The following is a 14,468-nucleotide window of genomic DNA, read 5'->3' on the forward strand; positions in this document are numbered from 1 at the left end:
TAGCATTATAAACATAATGATTGCAAGAGTAAATACTGCAATTTAACTTACAACAAAAATTTTGCCAAGTATTTGAAAAATACATTCCCATATTTAGAATTATTAAAGATGTGCTTACAATTCCACTTTGGCTACTGGAGTGTTCTAGATTCAATTCTTGATTTCAGTTAACTGGTTTAATTCATGTTAAGATGTTGCAAGTACAATTTGTGTGCCAGTTTAGATTCATTTTAAATTAAAATGTTTGATTTTAATATGCTAAATTGGAAATAGAATTGTTGGTCAGACTATGTACAGTTTATTGATAATAGATTCTATCAAAATGACTTCAGACAGATCATCCTCCTTCATCAGTACTAATATTAGATACAAGATTAATCATCTGGGATGGGAAAAGACCATTAGTTAAACAATTAGAAATTGTTATCTAAACCAGTATAGTAGACATGCTTATTCTCTTCGTTTTACAGAAATTCTTTGTTTTCTTTATAGTAATTAGACTTTATTGTTCCAATAGGTTTGTAATATACACAAGACAGTCTCCACATCTTTAGCTGTGAGTGAAGACATTCAGTACCTCCTGACTACAGGGGAGAAGGTCATTAAAGTCTGGGATTATCATATGAAACAGGACATTAATTTTCAGGTATGCATTTCCATTGTTAATGTTTTAAAACTTCTCCATGATGCGCTGGAAAGGCGGTTAAAACAATGCTTACCCGAACAGTGAGTTCACAATCTCATTGATAATGATAGGCACTGAGTATAAGCACAGAGACATCCAAACACAGTGGTTGCATAAAATCACCGTAGCAACGTTCTTAAATGGTAAAAAAAAAAGCATGATAAATATTCAAATGTTTTATTCTGAATTATCGTATTAGCTTTGGGCAATATATAGCAGAAGGTTTCATACGTTAAAAAAAAGGATAAATTTCATTTTAAAAAAACAAAAAGGTTAGAATGACATCGTACATTAGTACTAATACACAAGCAAACTCTGAGTTTAGCTTAACATTTCATTCAAACTGATTAACATTGAGAGAGAAACAAAGTAAAGGAAACACTAACCAACTTAAACTGAAGAATTTTACTTTTGATCCACAGCCACAATCTAAGGTATGCATAATTGCATACCGATGATCTATACTCCCATCTGATATGTTGTCTTAAACTCAGCTTCTAAACCAAATATTCAAAGTTATGTATGTTTTATATTCATTAGAGTACATCTGATCCTGCACAGATAGGTGTTTATTTTTAGGAAGATTTGTCTTTGTCTTCTAGCTAGTTGGATTATTACCCTGAGCAAAATAAAGGAAACACTAAAATGAAATTTCTCCCCCTTTTTTTTTCCCCCCATATGAAAACCTCCTGCTGTATATTGTCTAAAGCTCATAGGATAGTTTCAACTGCCTTTCCAGTACACCTTGGAGATGTTTTGTTATGCCTCACCACTATAGGATTATAGGAGGGCTCTAAAGAGAAGGAGAGCACTGAGCATAGGTGAGTTGACTTCACTGATGAAGTTATGATGATCAAGTATAGCAGATGATTTAGCAAACACATTTTGCGTTTGCACCTAACATCAGAATGCATCCAAAAGGCAGGTAATGAAGTTGAAGTAAGTTATTCTAACCTTGCATAAACACTCATTTCAATTGGGACATTAATATCTGAAGTATTCCCCATGACTGTGACATGCAACAGTCCTAAATCTCTTAAGCCAGTAAAGTTTTCAACTTAGTCTGCTGAGTTAACTCCTATCAAATCACTACGGTTGGTTTAATTACTGGATTTAATTTAGTTAAGTTGGGAACGTTTTAAAACAAGAAGTTGCCAGATTTCCTATTTCCTAAAACTTCTCTGCAGTAACCACTGCTGGAAAGTATGCCTGCAAACTCATGGCAATTATTTGGTTGTGGTGCTTCATACTGTTGAATACTCTTTCAATACAATGACTGACCCACGTGTGAGATATGGTATTTGGACTGACTGAGTGCACATTCAATATCTGAAATTCCACTACAGCATGAGTCACTGCCTTAGAACAGTAAGGGAGAACCCAAAATTAAATTAAAAACCAACTTAAACTGAAGAATTTTACTTTTGATCCACAGCCACAATCACAGCATAATTGCATACCGATGATCTATACTCCCATCTGATATGTTGTCTTAAACTCAGCTTCTAAACCAAATATTCAAAGTTATGTATGTTTTATATTCATTAGAGTACATCTGATCCTGCACAGATAGGTGTTTATTTTTAGGAAGATTTGTCTTTGTCTTCTAGCTAGTTGGATTATTACCCTGAGCAAATGTATTTGGTTCACCTGATCATCTTGGTTTTATGGACAGCATATGTTGTTCAAGACTGAATGAAGTCTGTCATTTACGTTTAATTGCTCAGTTCCTCTTACCTATAGTTTTGTTTCATTATGCATTCGTCTGAATAGTTTCTACTCTTGTTTGTATTTGTTTTGTTTTGCTAGGTGTTCATTGGTCACTCTGAAACAATTCAGCAAGCTATGTTCACTCCAGACCAATTAAGTGCAATCAGTGTTGGAGATGCAGTGTTTGTCTGGGATTTTCTTGCTTGTATACTAGATCAGGAGACCAGGTAAACAAAATGATATTGTTATTTACAAATATTTGTACTTCAAAATATGATACCATACAGATATGTAACTTTAAAAACTGGGCATGCAAACATTTCCAGTACTTACAAATGGTTGCTTTGCATTGCCCTGCATTGTGTTCCCACAAATCAATTTGCAAGTGAATTCCAGAACTGAACCTTTCGCAACTCAGGGACTGCCTGTACACAAGTAACTTCGTTGACCTTGTTGGGATTCTGGCAGCACTTTATAAAAGGCTTGTAGACCATTATGTGGGATTCATTTTAATAAAATTCGAATGCTGTGTGGATGTACTTTTGTTCTTTAGAGTGACAACAGTTCATGGAGCAATGTAAGAATAGAGGTGAATCAGTAAGGAATGCAGAAAGTCAGGAAAATGTTTTTAAAAGAACTTTAAACGTGAGAGAATATTGTTAATTGATGGTTAGGAATTATTTTTATTTTTTGTCTTTAGCAGCCTCCCTTCAATTCAGCCGTTTCCCCTCCATGGAACTGGTGAGTTCTCACTACTTAAAATGTATTGACTTCAATTTGCATAATCTTAAACCTTGCAGAATTTGTAGTCATAGAATCATTACAGCACAAAAGGAGACCAGGCAACCTGTCAGTCCATTCTGGCTTTCTGTAGACTGACCGTTTCCCCCTCAATCCTCTAGTCTTGCTAAATCTATTTCCTCAGGTGCCCATCCAACTTCCATTTGAAATTATTTGTTGTCCCTGCTTCCATCATCCTCAATATTCAGTGTGTTCTAGAGCATTACTACTCACTGCATTTAATAAGTACCCTCTTTGCATCTCTTACCCAAATCGTTTTGTCCCCTAATTCTTGTACTATCAACTAATGGAAATGGAATTATTTTGTCTCCCTTATCCAAACTTGTTATAATCTCTGCACTTTGGTCAGACCTCTCCCCAGTCTTCTTTGCTTCAAGGAGCACAGCCCCTACTTCAGTTTTGAGGAGACTTATAGAAATAATTGCTTTGTGGTAGAATTAGCAGTTCTTTGGAAAAATGTTAGTTAATTCAGAAGAGTTAGCATGGATTTATTAAGGGTGTGCCATGTTTAACTAACTTGCTGCTTTTAAGATAAAAGAGAGGGTTGATGAGGGCAAAGCTGTTAATATGATATGCACTGACTTCAGAACATTCAGCGCAGTACCACACAACAGTTGTGCAAATAAATTAGTAGACCATTGAATAAAATGAGCAGTAACAATATAAATATTAAATTAGCTGAGGATAAGAAATGGAGTAACAGTGGTTTTTTTGGGCTGGAAGAAGATTTGTAGTGAGGAAAATTTGTTGTGGAGTTCCCCAGGGGTCAATATTAGAACACTTGTTTTTCTTGGCACATATACTTGGGCTAGTTCTTTGTGTGCATGGATAGTTTTAAAGTTTTTTTACACAATACAAAACTTGGGAGAATTATTAACTTTGAGGATGAGACTGTAGAGCTTCAAAAGAACATTGACACGTTGGTGTAGTGGATGAGTAGGTAGGAGATGAAGTTCCATGTAGCGAGGATTGAGTTGATGCATTTTGTTGCAAGTATCAACAGACTGTATAAAATAAAGGGTACTATTCTGAAGGGTGTGCAGGAGCTGCAAGACCTCGACGTATATGTGGATAGATCATAGAAGGTGGCAGGCCAGGTAAAGTAAGCTGTTAATGAAGCATATTGTATTTTAACCTTCAGTAACAAGGGCGTAGAATCCAAATCAGAGTTTAAGCTGCACTTATATATGACACTGGTTAGACCTCAGTTGGAGTATTGTCTACAGTTCTGGGCGAAGAATGTGAATGCATTGCAGAAGAAGTTTACAAGAATGATCCAGAGATGCAAAACTTCAATTGTGATAAGTTGGAGAAGAAAGTGCTGCAGTGGTAATGCCAGTGGACTAGTAATCCAGAACCCCAGACTAATTTCTGGGATGATGTGTTCAAATTCCACCATGGCAGATGATGAAATTGAAATTCAATTTTTTTAAAAATCTGGAAATAAAAAGCTAGCCTAATGGTGACTATGTAACTACTGCTGACAGTTACTAAAACTCATTTGGTTTACTACTTATGCTATTTGTTAAGGAAGTCCATCATCCTTACCTGGTCTGACCTGCATATTACTCCAGACTCTGGTATTGACTCTCTGAGCACATGATTTCGTTTTATTCATAACTAGCAGAATTTTTTATTTGATGACAAACATTAAACAATGGATATAATTCTCTTTTTTACTTTAGAAGCTCCCTCAGTTGCAGAGGGCAATGAGGTTTGCCAAAATGGTGGGATGCCTCGCCAGTCAGTACCAGTCCCCAGCTCCTCCCCACCACTCAATGTCAGTGTTATTGAAAGAAATGAGCAGGATGGTGAGTAATATAGGAGACAGTTTATGGTTCCCATCCAATTGTGTACACAAAATAAAAATATACAATTTACACCTGCACACATCATGGAAATATGTCATCAGCAATTATTCACTGGTGAATATGATTGTCCACCTGGGAAATTCTGCCATTGGTCATGGTTTCTGCATGTCCTTGTGCAACTGATGAGGCCAATCCTAGAGCCACATTTCTGACCAGACGTTTTGCAGGTATTTCTGGAAGTGGAAATAAACCTTGGCCCTGAGATTGTTAGTATTCTTTTTTTCTATTACATTTCAGTATTTCTCTTGGTAGACACCTTTTGCAGGGCATCTCCTCTTATCGGAATGCAGTAGCACATCCGACACACATTCCTTGATGGAAGGTAGATCTAGTTCCAGTGGCAAGGAAACCTTTACTGGGGTTTTCCTACAGCTGCAATCTTCATCTGCTGTTGCAGTCATTGATGTCACACAAGTACCTTCTGCCTGAATCTCTGTTGAGGTCTTGTTTTGGGTTGTACTTTGCCTGGTGTCTGCTGTCTGACCTTACTATCTTATCTGACAATTCACCCTCAAGAAGTCCTGAGAATCCTGTACTTATACTTTTTATTCTAACCAATGCATCAAATTAATGAAGAAACTACAGGTCTGCTAAGACCAAGACTGAACTAATCTCAAACCCATGACCACTGCCATTGAGAATAATGACGACAGCAGATACATGCAAGCACCACCATCTGCAAGTTCGCCTTCAAGCCACTTACCATCCTGAATTGGAAATGTATCATTGTTCCTTAAATGTCACTGAGTTAAAGTCCTGTAGCTCCCACCCTAATTGCATTGTGGATGTGCCTATACCCCAAAGACTGCAGCGGTCCAAGAAGGCAGCCACTTATCATTTTCTCAAGGGTAGTTGCCTAAATGTCAGAGTTGCTGGTAGTATTAGCTGATTTGATACACCATCTGCGCAAATATTATACTTTTGGTCAATTGATTTGGCTTCTACAGATACACAATCCTTTATCTGAAATCCGAAAAACTCCGAAATCCGAAGTTTTTTTTCTGCATAACAAGATTGTTTGGCATGTAATCAGGTGACCCAACTCCACACCCACTCAACCCATGTCACTCATGTGACATGACAGCATGCCTCAGCACCAGCAGGTGTGATTTGTGTCTCAGTGCTCATACTAGTCACTCGTGTGTTTGCTACTCAGTAGGTTTTTTTAATTTCACTGTGAAAACATCGTTTATTCTAAATTCTGAGAAACTACTGGCCCCAAGGATTTTGTATAATGGATTGTGTACCTATACTGTACTAACAGTTTGTGTGGGACTTTTCTTCTTCCAAGTGTTTTTGTCTGATGTGGAGAGTAAAGATAACAACAATCAAAATGATGACTCGATCACTGTTGGAAGAATTGGAGACTCAATACTGCAAGTCCATGAAAACATGCGTTCTGGCGAGAATGTGACACCTTTCATGAAGCCTGTTTCCCTTCAGGAATACCCGAAAGAGCTGGATGAACCAGGTAGCTCAGCCCTCAGTGCTCTGGATGCCATTAGTAATTCTAGCACTGCCAGAGAGCATGGGTTTTAAATTTAAAATCAAGCATGTAGTGAAAGATGGTACTGTAAGTGACCAACTCCATATTACTAATAATTGCCTGAAATACCACTGGAAGGTTGAGAGCCTGTATCATGAAAGGGTTTTTTTGTGGTGTTCTTTCTTTATACTTGTTATGTAACTGATCATAATAGTTTTATATATTGTGTTGATAACCTTGCTCAATGTTGACGAAGCTCATTCCACCTTATTTTCCATAATCCCTTAATAGATATTTCCAATTGAGGATCACAAACACCTTGTTCTGCCCTTCATAATAACAAAACTGCATTTCGGTTTCTTATTTTTTGCGAGCTGTGTGTGACACTACTTTAGAATGGGTTATGATCATTTAGAACAGTCACGTTTATCTATGTTTAGCATTGATAACATGAATACTTCTGTGAAACTGTAATTCATATTTAGAACATCCTCTGTTTATATGAGCAAGTGTATCTGTCATGATAATACTTTTAACCAAAGCTCTGTCAATTGCTATTGATCAAAAAAAATGCATGCATGTGTTACTTGATTGCAATAACATTTTAACATGTTCGTTTTTCATAGCATCTTGGTTCGGAGATGGAGATTTCCCACACAACAATGAACGTCCAGATTCATACAAGCATTTTGCTGCTCAATTCAAAGCCTCATCTGTATCTCAGGTACAATTACTGTCATTATTTTGTATATCTTTATATATATTTTGCTAAGCTACAAGAAGGCTCAATCAATTTACTGGGCCACTTATTTTGTGACTTTGATGACATTTTCACTTTGCATCCAGTTCAATCCAAGTGCGCATAACCTAGAAATAAGTGTTGTCGTCATTGACAGCCACGCCCGTCTTCCTGATAAACCAGACTTGACGCTGCCTGAGAATGTTCTCTTCCAGACAAAAAAATCTTATCATGACTTGTTTGAAGTTGCCTGAGCATCTGTAGCAGAAAGTTGGTTGTGTCACAGAGTTGGTCCCTTTTTTTCCTAGAATCTGTTCCTAACTCAAGGATACCATGTCCTTGATTTTTTTCAGAGGGTTCATTAATCCCTCCCAGCTCCGAGCTGACTAGTTTGGTACAGAGAAAAGTGATTTTGAGAGGCCTTTGTTTATATGTAAGCGGATGAGACTTCAGACCAAAGTTGTCATGTTTTAGAAGTGACTTATATAATGAAAGGGGAGTGGCCAGCTGAGCAGTTCAGTCTAGAACTAATTAGCAGTTCAACAGTGAGCTGTGTGGAAGCAGGTTGCTAAACTCTCTCTCTCCTTCTGCCCTTCTAACTTCAACCTTTAAGCATTTGTTCCATTTTTAACTTTTTTTTAAGGGGGTTTGCTTTTTGGGATTGTTGTGTATATTTGGACCAGCATAATTAAGTCTAGTTTGGATAGACTGAGTTCTATAGGGGTTCTTTATTCTGTTCTTTGTGTTTCATTTTGTGAATAAATTTTTGTCTGTTTTAAAACCTGGTAGCCAACCTAGCTACCTCACTCTGGGTAATTTTCGCTGTACACTTACTGAAACAAATTGCAAAGTTATGATCTGGGCTACCTGCTTAAGAAAGTTTTGAGTGGTCTATCCTAATCTATAACAGTTGAGTTCCTCACCATTGTCCACCAAAAGCCATGTCAAATTGAAGCCATTTTCTTTCTCTTCACCCTTGAAGCCTTAATCCTTCATATTACTGTAGATTATCAAGATTGTAACATGGTGTTTTTATGTCTAAGATATGTCATAAAAAAAGACAGGCACATTTGATTTTAAATTGTTTGAAGCTCAAGGTAAGGGCAACATTCCCACTGCTAAGTTACAGAAGGTACCTCAGGCTAAGTAAAGGATCTGCTGTTATTTTTATTCTCCACACTAAACTGGGAATGTTGATCTAGTTTCAGGTTGGAACCAACTGTGTAAACTTCCTGCAGTCACGAGCAAAATACTTGCTTTTTATACTTTTCCTCTACTCCCTAAAAAGGAACTGGGATTGGGGCCACCCCATCCCTTTGCTGTAATGTCATATTTGTTATTCCCACCAGGTTATCACACTTGTATTTTTATTTTTTATTTGATTTTTTTGATAAGGGGTTTAGAGTAGGAAAGGATCTGTTCACTAACTTTAGTGCCAAATGGATGTCTCAAATTTTTTGACTTAGCCATGTTTGACAGTAAATAAGATTAAAGCATGATAAGCATGGATACAAACTGGCTTTAGTGATGCTGTTACTTCAGGCTGAAAATGGTTCTATGTTGGTGTTTTCAGGGTTCATTCCGCTTTTAGTGTACACTGATGCCTTGAATTTGGTAGAGAGTACAATGTTGAAATTAGCAGATGAAACAAAACTTGGGCTGCAAACAGTGAGGATAATAGTACTGGACTTCACATAAGACATAGAGAGGACTGTGGAATGGGTAAACACATTGCAGATGACAATCAAAGTGTGAAATTATGCATTTAGATAGGAAGGTTAAGGAGTGACAGTGCAACCTAAATGAATCAGTTTCAAAGACAGTGCAAGAACAGAGATATGTGTGTATTTGTGCACACATTTCTGAAAGTGACAGGACAGATTATCCAAAAAAATCCCGAGCGCATGGGATCTTGAGCAGTATAAAATAGTCTTATATATTACAAAAGCCATAAAATTATGCTAAATCTGTATAAAACACTAGTTTTGGCTTTCTTTGAAGTTCTTTGTATTTCTGGCATTTCACTTTAAGAAGGTAATGAAAGCTTTGGAGGAGGTACAGAAGGAATTTGAGAATGATTCCAAGTGTGAGGAACTAAAATTACATGGATAAGTTAAACTTGAGTTGCTCTCCTTAGAGTAGCAAGGGCTATGAGGAGATTTGCAGTGTTTTACAGCAAATAGGATTAAAGAGAGCAGGATCAGCACGAATACAAACTGGTTAAATGACAGAAAATGGAGTTGTGATGATAGTGTTATTTCAGATTGAAGATGTTTCTGTGCTGGTGTTTCCAGGGTTCATACTGCTTTTAGTGTACATTGTGCTCTCTACCAAAATCTGTGAGCGGCGTTCAAAACCTCGAAATATTTTGACGGCGATTCCCAAAGGAAAGCTGTTTTTGATTGTTGTTATGGATACCTCTTTTGCAGAAGTCAACTTTTTTTTCCCATGTTAAAGATATGAATGCAGAACCTAATAGGGGAGTAGGTACAGATTCAAAAGCACCCTTCAAAAGGAAATTGAATAAATGCTTGGAGAGCAAGGAATACGATGCATAACAGCGGTGAAAACTTATGTAGATTTCATGTTTTGAATTCTATACTGGTTTATGTGCTGATTCAACCTGCACACCTTCAAATTACTCCATGTTCACTTTACTCTTTATGCATATTATAGTAATATAGTATTCTCAACTCTCATTGTAACTTTCCTTCCCAGGTTGCAGTCCTTTCTGATGGGAAAGAGGATCTGAAGCTGAAAGTAGTAATTGGTTACAATGGAAATGGAAGAGGAAATATGGTCTGGAATCCTGATACAGGTAATTGTTAGGACATGGCCCCAACTGGGAAGCTATGATTCGATAGAAAAGAGATCTTTGTTTGGACTCCAATTTGGGTAACCAGAATGGGAAATATGTATGATCTAGTTAACATGCACACATGCAGCAAATATTATGTTTATGAATGCTTTACTTACCTTGAGATGCATGCTAAATTAAAACCGTCACTTGTACCCACAATAACTTTCCTATTCTTTTCACCTTGTTCATCAACAGTGGTGGATAGTAAGCACATACTTAGTGTAATTAGGTATAGTATGAATGATTTCTCATTTTTTAAGTGTTTGCTTAATATGTACAGTGACTGTCATTGAGACCATGTATTAAAAGTTTCTTTGACTTTGTAGGTGTTTAACTCTGAGAAATGCAAGTGTGCCTTTTTGCACTATTTCAAATATACCTCAAATAAGCTTTCTGTGATATTCTATTGAATCATAATTGGATCTAAATTGCATTTTAGTTCTGATAAATTCATCTATTATTGAGCTGTTCAGACCAAGATTGAGGTTTAATCCCTGTTTTATACTAATTTAGCTGATTCCAAAGTTTTGACAACCAGAATATCACAACACAATGGAGAAAGAAATAACCAGGGCTCCAGTACTTGTCCTTTTTCCAATGGTGTCAGTTGGAAAGAGCACCTACACCAACTGATTTAAGGTTGTGAAATATGTCATATAAGGATAATGGAGCTCATCCCTCAGCAAATTAGTGAAAAAAGTTAGATTGTAATTCAATGTTCAGATTGAATAGCCTCAGGTAAAATTTTTCTTGTCATTTTGGTTGATTCACAATTTAAAGTCAATTTCATATATTCAACTTGTATACCAAACCTTAAAAAAATCCCTCTGAAACACAGCTATTCTACAGCAATTTGTTACCTACGTCTGATTAATCAATTTGTAGGATTCTGTTTATTAGTGACCTTGTAGTTCTGATCAAAAGTTTGGACAATGTTTGTGCCATTATTTTTGGTTAATCCTTCTATCTCTTTCTCCCAGCACTATTTGCATATTCTTGTGGCTGTTTGGTGGTGATTGAGGACTTGCATTCTGGATCTCAGAAACACTTAACTGGTCACTTGGAGGAGATCTCTACACTTGCAGTTAGCCATGATGCGCAGGTAGAATTGTGGTACCTCTACACTTGGGGTAGAATTAGTGGAAATTTAATCTTGTCACCCACTAGGATACTTTAACATACATAAATTAATAGTGCTGCATTTGGTCACTAATCTACTGATGATGCAAATGTCTTCAACATGGGTTGCAGGTAGTGCTTCCTCAATCATCAGTGACTTTTTTTTAGGCTTTTTAATCTACTAATCTATATCGTGTGTAAAAATATCTCCATGCTGATAAGTTTGTCAGAGAAGGAAAGAAAAAGATAGTGTGTTACTCTGTGTTAAAATTAATTCAGTGATTTATGGGAGTAGATTTAGGACAGAGATGAGGAGGAACTGCTTTTCCCAGAGAGTAGTGAATCTATGGAATTCTCTACTCGAGGAAGCAGTAGAAGCAACTTCATCAAATATATTCAAAACACAGTCGGATGGATTTTTGCATGGTTGGGGAATTAAGGGTTATGGGGATAATGCAGGTAGGAGGAGCTGAAACGATGAATAGATCGGCCATGATCTTAATGAATGACCAAGCAGGTTTGATGGGCTAAATGGCATATTCCTGCTTCTATTCCTATGTAACTTACAGTCATCAATAAGTATAATATTGTCAATTAATAATCTTTGATTTGAAGAAAATATAAAAGCGTAGAGAAAAGATGCAGGAGGAGGCTATTTAGCCCTTCATGCCTGCTGCACAATTAATGTAATCATGGCTGATCACCCTACTTAGTATCCTGTTATTGCTTTTACCCCATACTCTTTGATCTCTTTTTCCCTGAGAACTATATTTATCTCCTCCTTGAAAATGTTGTGTTTTGGCCTCAACTGCTTTGTGTGGCAGAGACTTCCACAGGCTTATCACTCTCCAGGTGAAGAATGTCTCTCATCGCAGTTGTAAAAGACCTACCCCGCCCTCCAACTATTCTCCTTAACTCCTGTGAGTATAGTCATAACCGATCTAGTGATGCTTGATCTATCAGTCCTGCTGGTGAGGCCACACCTGGAGTACTGCATGCAGTTTGCACACGCTCCATAGTCAAACATCCTTCTTCAGATAAGGACGCTATAACTGCACGCAGTACTCCAGGTGTGGCCTCACCAAGGCCCTGTGCAATTCCGGTAACACATCTGTTCCTGTGGTCAAATCCTCTCACTATGAAGGCCAACACTACCATTTGTCGTCTTCTGCCTCCTATACCTGCCTGCTTTACTTTCACTGAGTCATGTAGAAGGACACCCAGGTTTGTTGCAGCTCCTTCCTTCCACATCTATCACAATTCAGATAATAATCTGCCTTCCTGTTTCTATAACTACAAGTGGATAACCTCTCCTTAATTGACATATACTTAAGAATATTTAAAAGTAGGAGCAGGGGTAGGTCATCTGGCCCGTGGAGCCTGTTCCACCATTCATTAATATTATGGCTGATCTTTTCGTGGACTCAGTTCCACTTGCTCGCCTGCTAACCCTAGCCCTTAATCCCTTTACTGTTCAAAAATCTACGTATCTCTGCCTTAAAACCATTCAACTGCTTCACTGGGCAGGGAATTCCATAGATTTGCAACCCTTTGAGTGAAGACGTTCCTCCTCAACTCAGTCCTAAATTTGCTGCCCCTTATTTTGAGATTATGCCCGCTAGTTCTAGTTTCACCCATAGTGGAAACAACCTCCCTGCTTCTATTTTAACTATTCCCTGCTTAATTTTATATATTTATATAAGATCGCCACCTCATTCTTCTAAATTTGAATGAGAATAGTCCCAGTCTATTCAATGTCTGCTCATAGGTCAACCCTATCAAATCCAGAGTCAACCTAGTGAACCTCCTCTGCACCCTTTCCAGTGTCAGTACATCCTTTCTCAAGTAAGGAGACCAAAACTGTACACAGTACTCCAGGTGTGGCCTCATCAGTACCTTCTACAGCTGCAGCATAACCTCCTTATTTTTAAACTCCATCCATCTAGCAATGAACAGCAATATTCCATTTTCCTTAATTACTTCCTTAATACTTACCTGCCATACATTTACCCACTCGCACAAGAAATATATTTGCCATTTGTTGTGGGTGATCAGCCCTAATAGGGGCTGGTGCACCTATAAATTTAATCAAATGACATGGATGGAAGGTTTGTGACCCTTGTAAAATGTAAATTTTCAAAGTTCAAGTTGCAGAATTTAAGCAGGCCATTAAGTATGCCTTAAACCATACTCTTTCTCTTTGTCTTGGTATTATGTGGAAGAGCAACAAGCTAAGATAATACGATCTGTCTTTCCATTTGCCCCTCACAAAAACAAAGAGCAATGTTTTTTTTTCCAGAAATGTTCATGTTTTGTACACACTTCTTCAGTTTGTAGTTGAACAAAATGTTTCTTGGAGTAGAGTCTTAGTGAAGTTATTGTGTTTGAGGATTTGTTTAATTAGTGAATTAATTCCTTAAAAATTTGATTATCTTATTTTTGCTGTTTGTTCTGTTTGGAAGGAGCTTGCCTCAGCCTCAGGAAATCAGAGTAAGACTAGCTGTTCTATCTTCATTTGGAATGTGGTGGGTGGCTCCTGTAAGATAGTTCTGTGTCAGCACACGACAGAGGTACAAGCCATGGCTTACTCCAGAGACGACCGGCTCTTCTTGTCTGCTGGTAGGTTCAGATGCACTGCTTTGCACTTGGGATAGGTTTGTTCATGTATAGCTGTATTTAGTAGGGATGGACAATAAATGCTGACATATCCAGCAATGGCCATGTACCATGAGTGAATTTTTAAAAAAATATTCATAGTGACTACAATAATGACAACACACTTCAGCAGATTTTTGGATCATTTTATGAACCATCATCTCCCACCTTTAGCAGAGTGTTTGAACGTTTTTTTAAAAAAGGGCAAGTTTTAAACCTACTGAATTTGCGTGCTCAACAAAGTATATATTAGAAATGTATTTGTTAAAGATACAGCTCGTTAATGATCCAACAAGTTGTGCCACAGAAGTAATAGGACAAAGATTCTGCATTAATTTTCACACCTGCATTGTTGGAAAAATAAACACTGAACTTTGGCCATATTCTTATTGGCCAGATCAAGACAAAGTACTTGTAGATTTTTATTGTTCTTGGACAGTCACTTTTTTTTAACCTCAATGAAAATTGAGTTGATTTGAAACCATCAAAGCATTGATGTTTGAGATTACTGTTACCATTTCTCCTCTTAATCTTTTCTCATT

The 14,468-nt window shown here is 37.3% G+C and overlaps 1 protein-coding gene across 4 annotated transcripts in view; it reads left to right on the top strand.

Moving 5' to 3' along the window:
• Positions 1-14,468, top strand: part of wdr90 (WD repeat domain 90) — a 101,289-nt gene that overhangs the window by 72,733 nt on the left and 14,088 nt on the right. For 3 of the 4 annotated variants that reach the window (XR_011954962.1, XM_072560093.1, XM_072560094.1), the window contains exons 25-33: positions 518-646; positions 2,495-2,622; positions 3,096-3,136; positions 4,882-5,007; positions 6,359-6,538; positions 7,180-7,277; positions 10,011-10,110; positions 11,133-11,254; positions 13,734-13,890. Coding sequence is in view for 3 of the 4 variants with exons in the window: in XM_072560093.1 (XP_072416194.1) it covers positions 518-646; positions 2,495-2,622; positions 3,096-3,136; positions 4,882-5,007; positions 6,359-6,538; positions 7,180-7,277; positions 10,011-10,110; positions 11,133-11,254; positions 13,734-13,890 (1,081 nt within the window). In the remaining variant the exon portion in view is untranslated. The remainder of the gene's footprint in view (positions 1-517; positions 647-2,494; positions 2,623-3,095; positions 3,137-4,881; positions 5,008-6,358; positions 6,539-7,179; positions 7,278-10,010; positions 10,111-11,132; positions 11,255-13,733; positions 13,891-14,468) is intronic. The other variant, XM_072560095.1, reaches the window with a different exon arrangement.

Source organism: Chiloscyllium punctatum, chromosome 40 (genome assembly GCF_047496795.1).
Source record: "Chiloscyllium punctatum isolate Juve2018m chromosome 40, sChiPun1.3, whole genome shotgun sequence".
Classification (NCBI taxonomy): domain Eukaryota; kingdom Metazoa; phylum Chordata; class Chondrichthyes; order Orectolobiformes; family Hemiscylliidae; genus Chiloscyllium; species Chiloscyllium punctatum.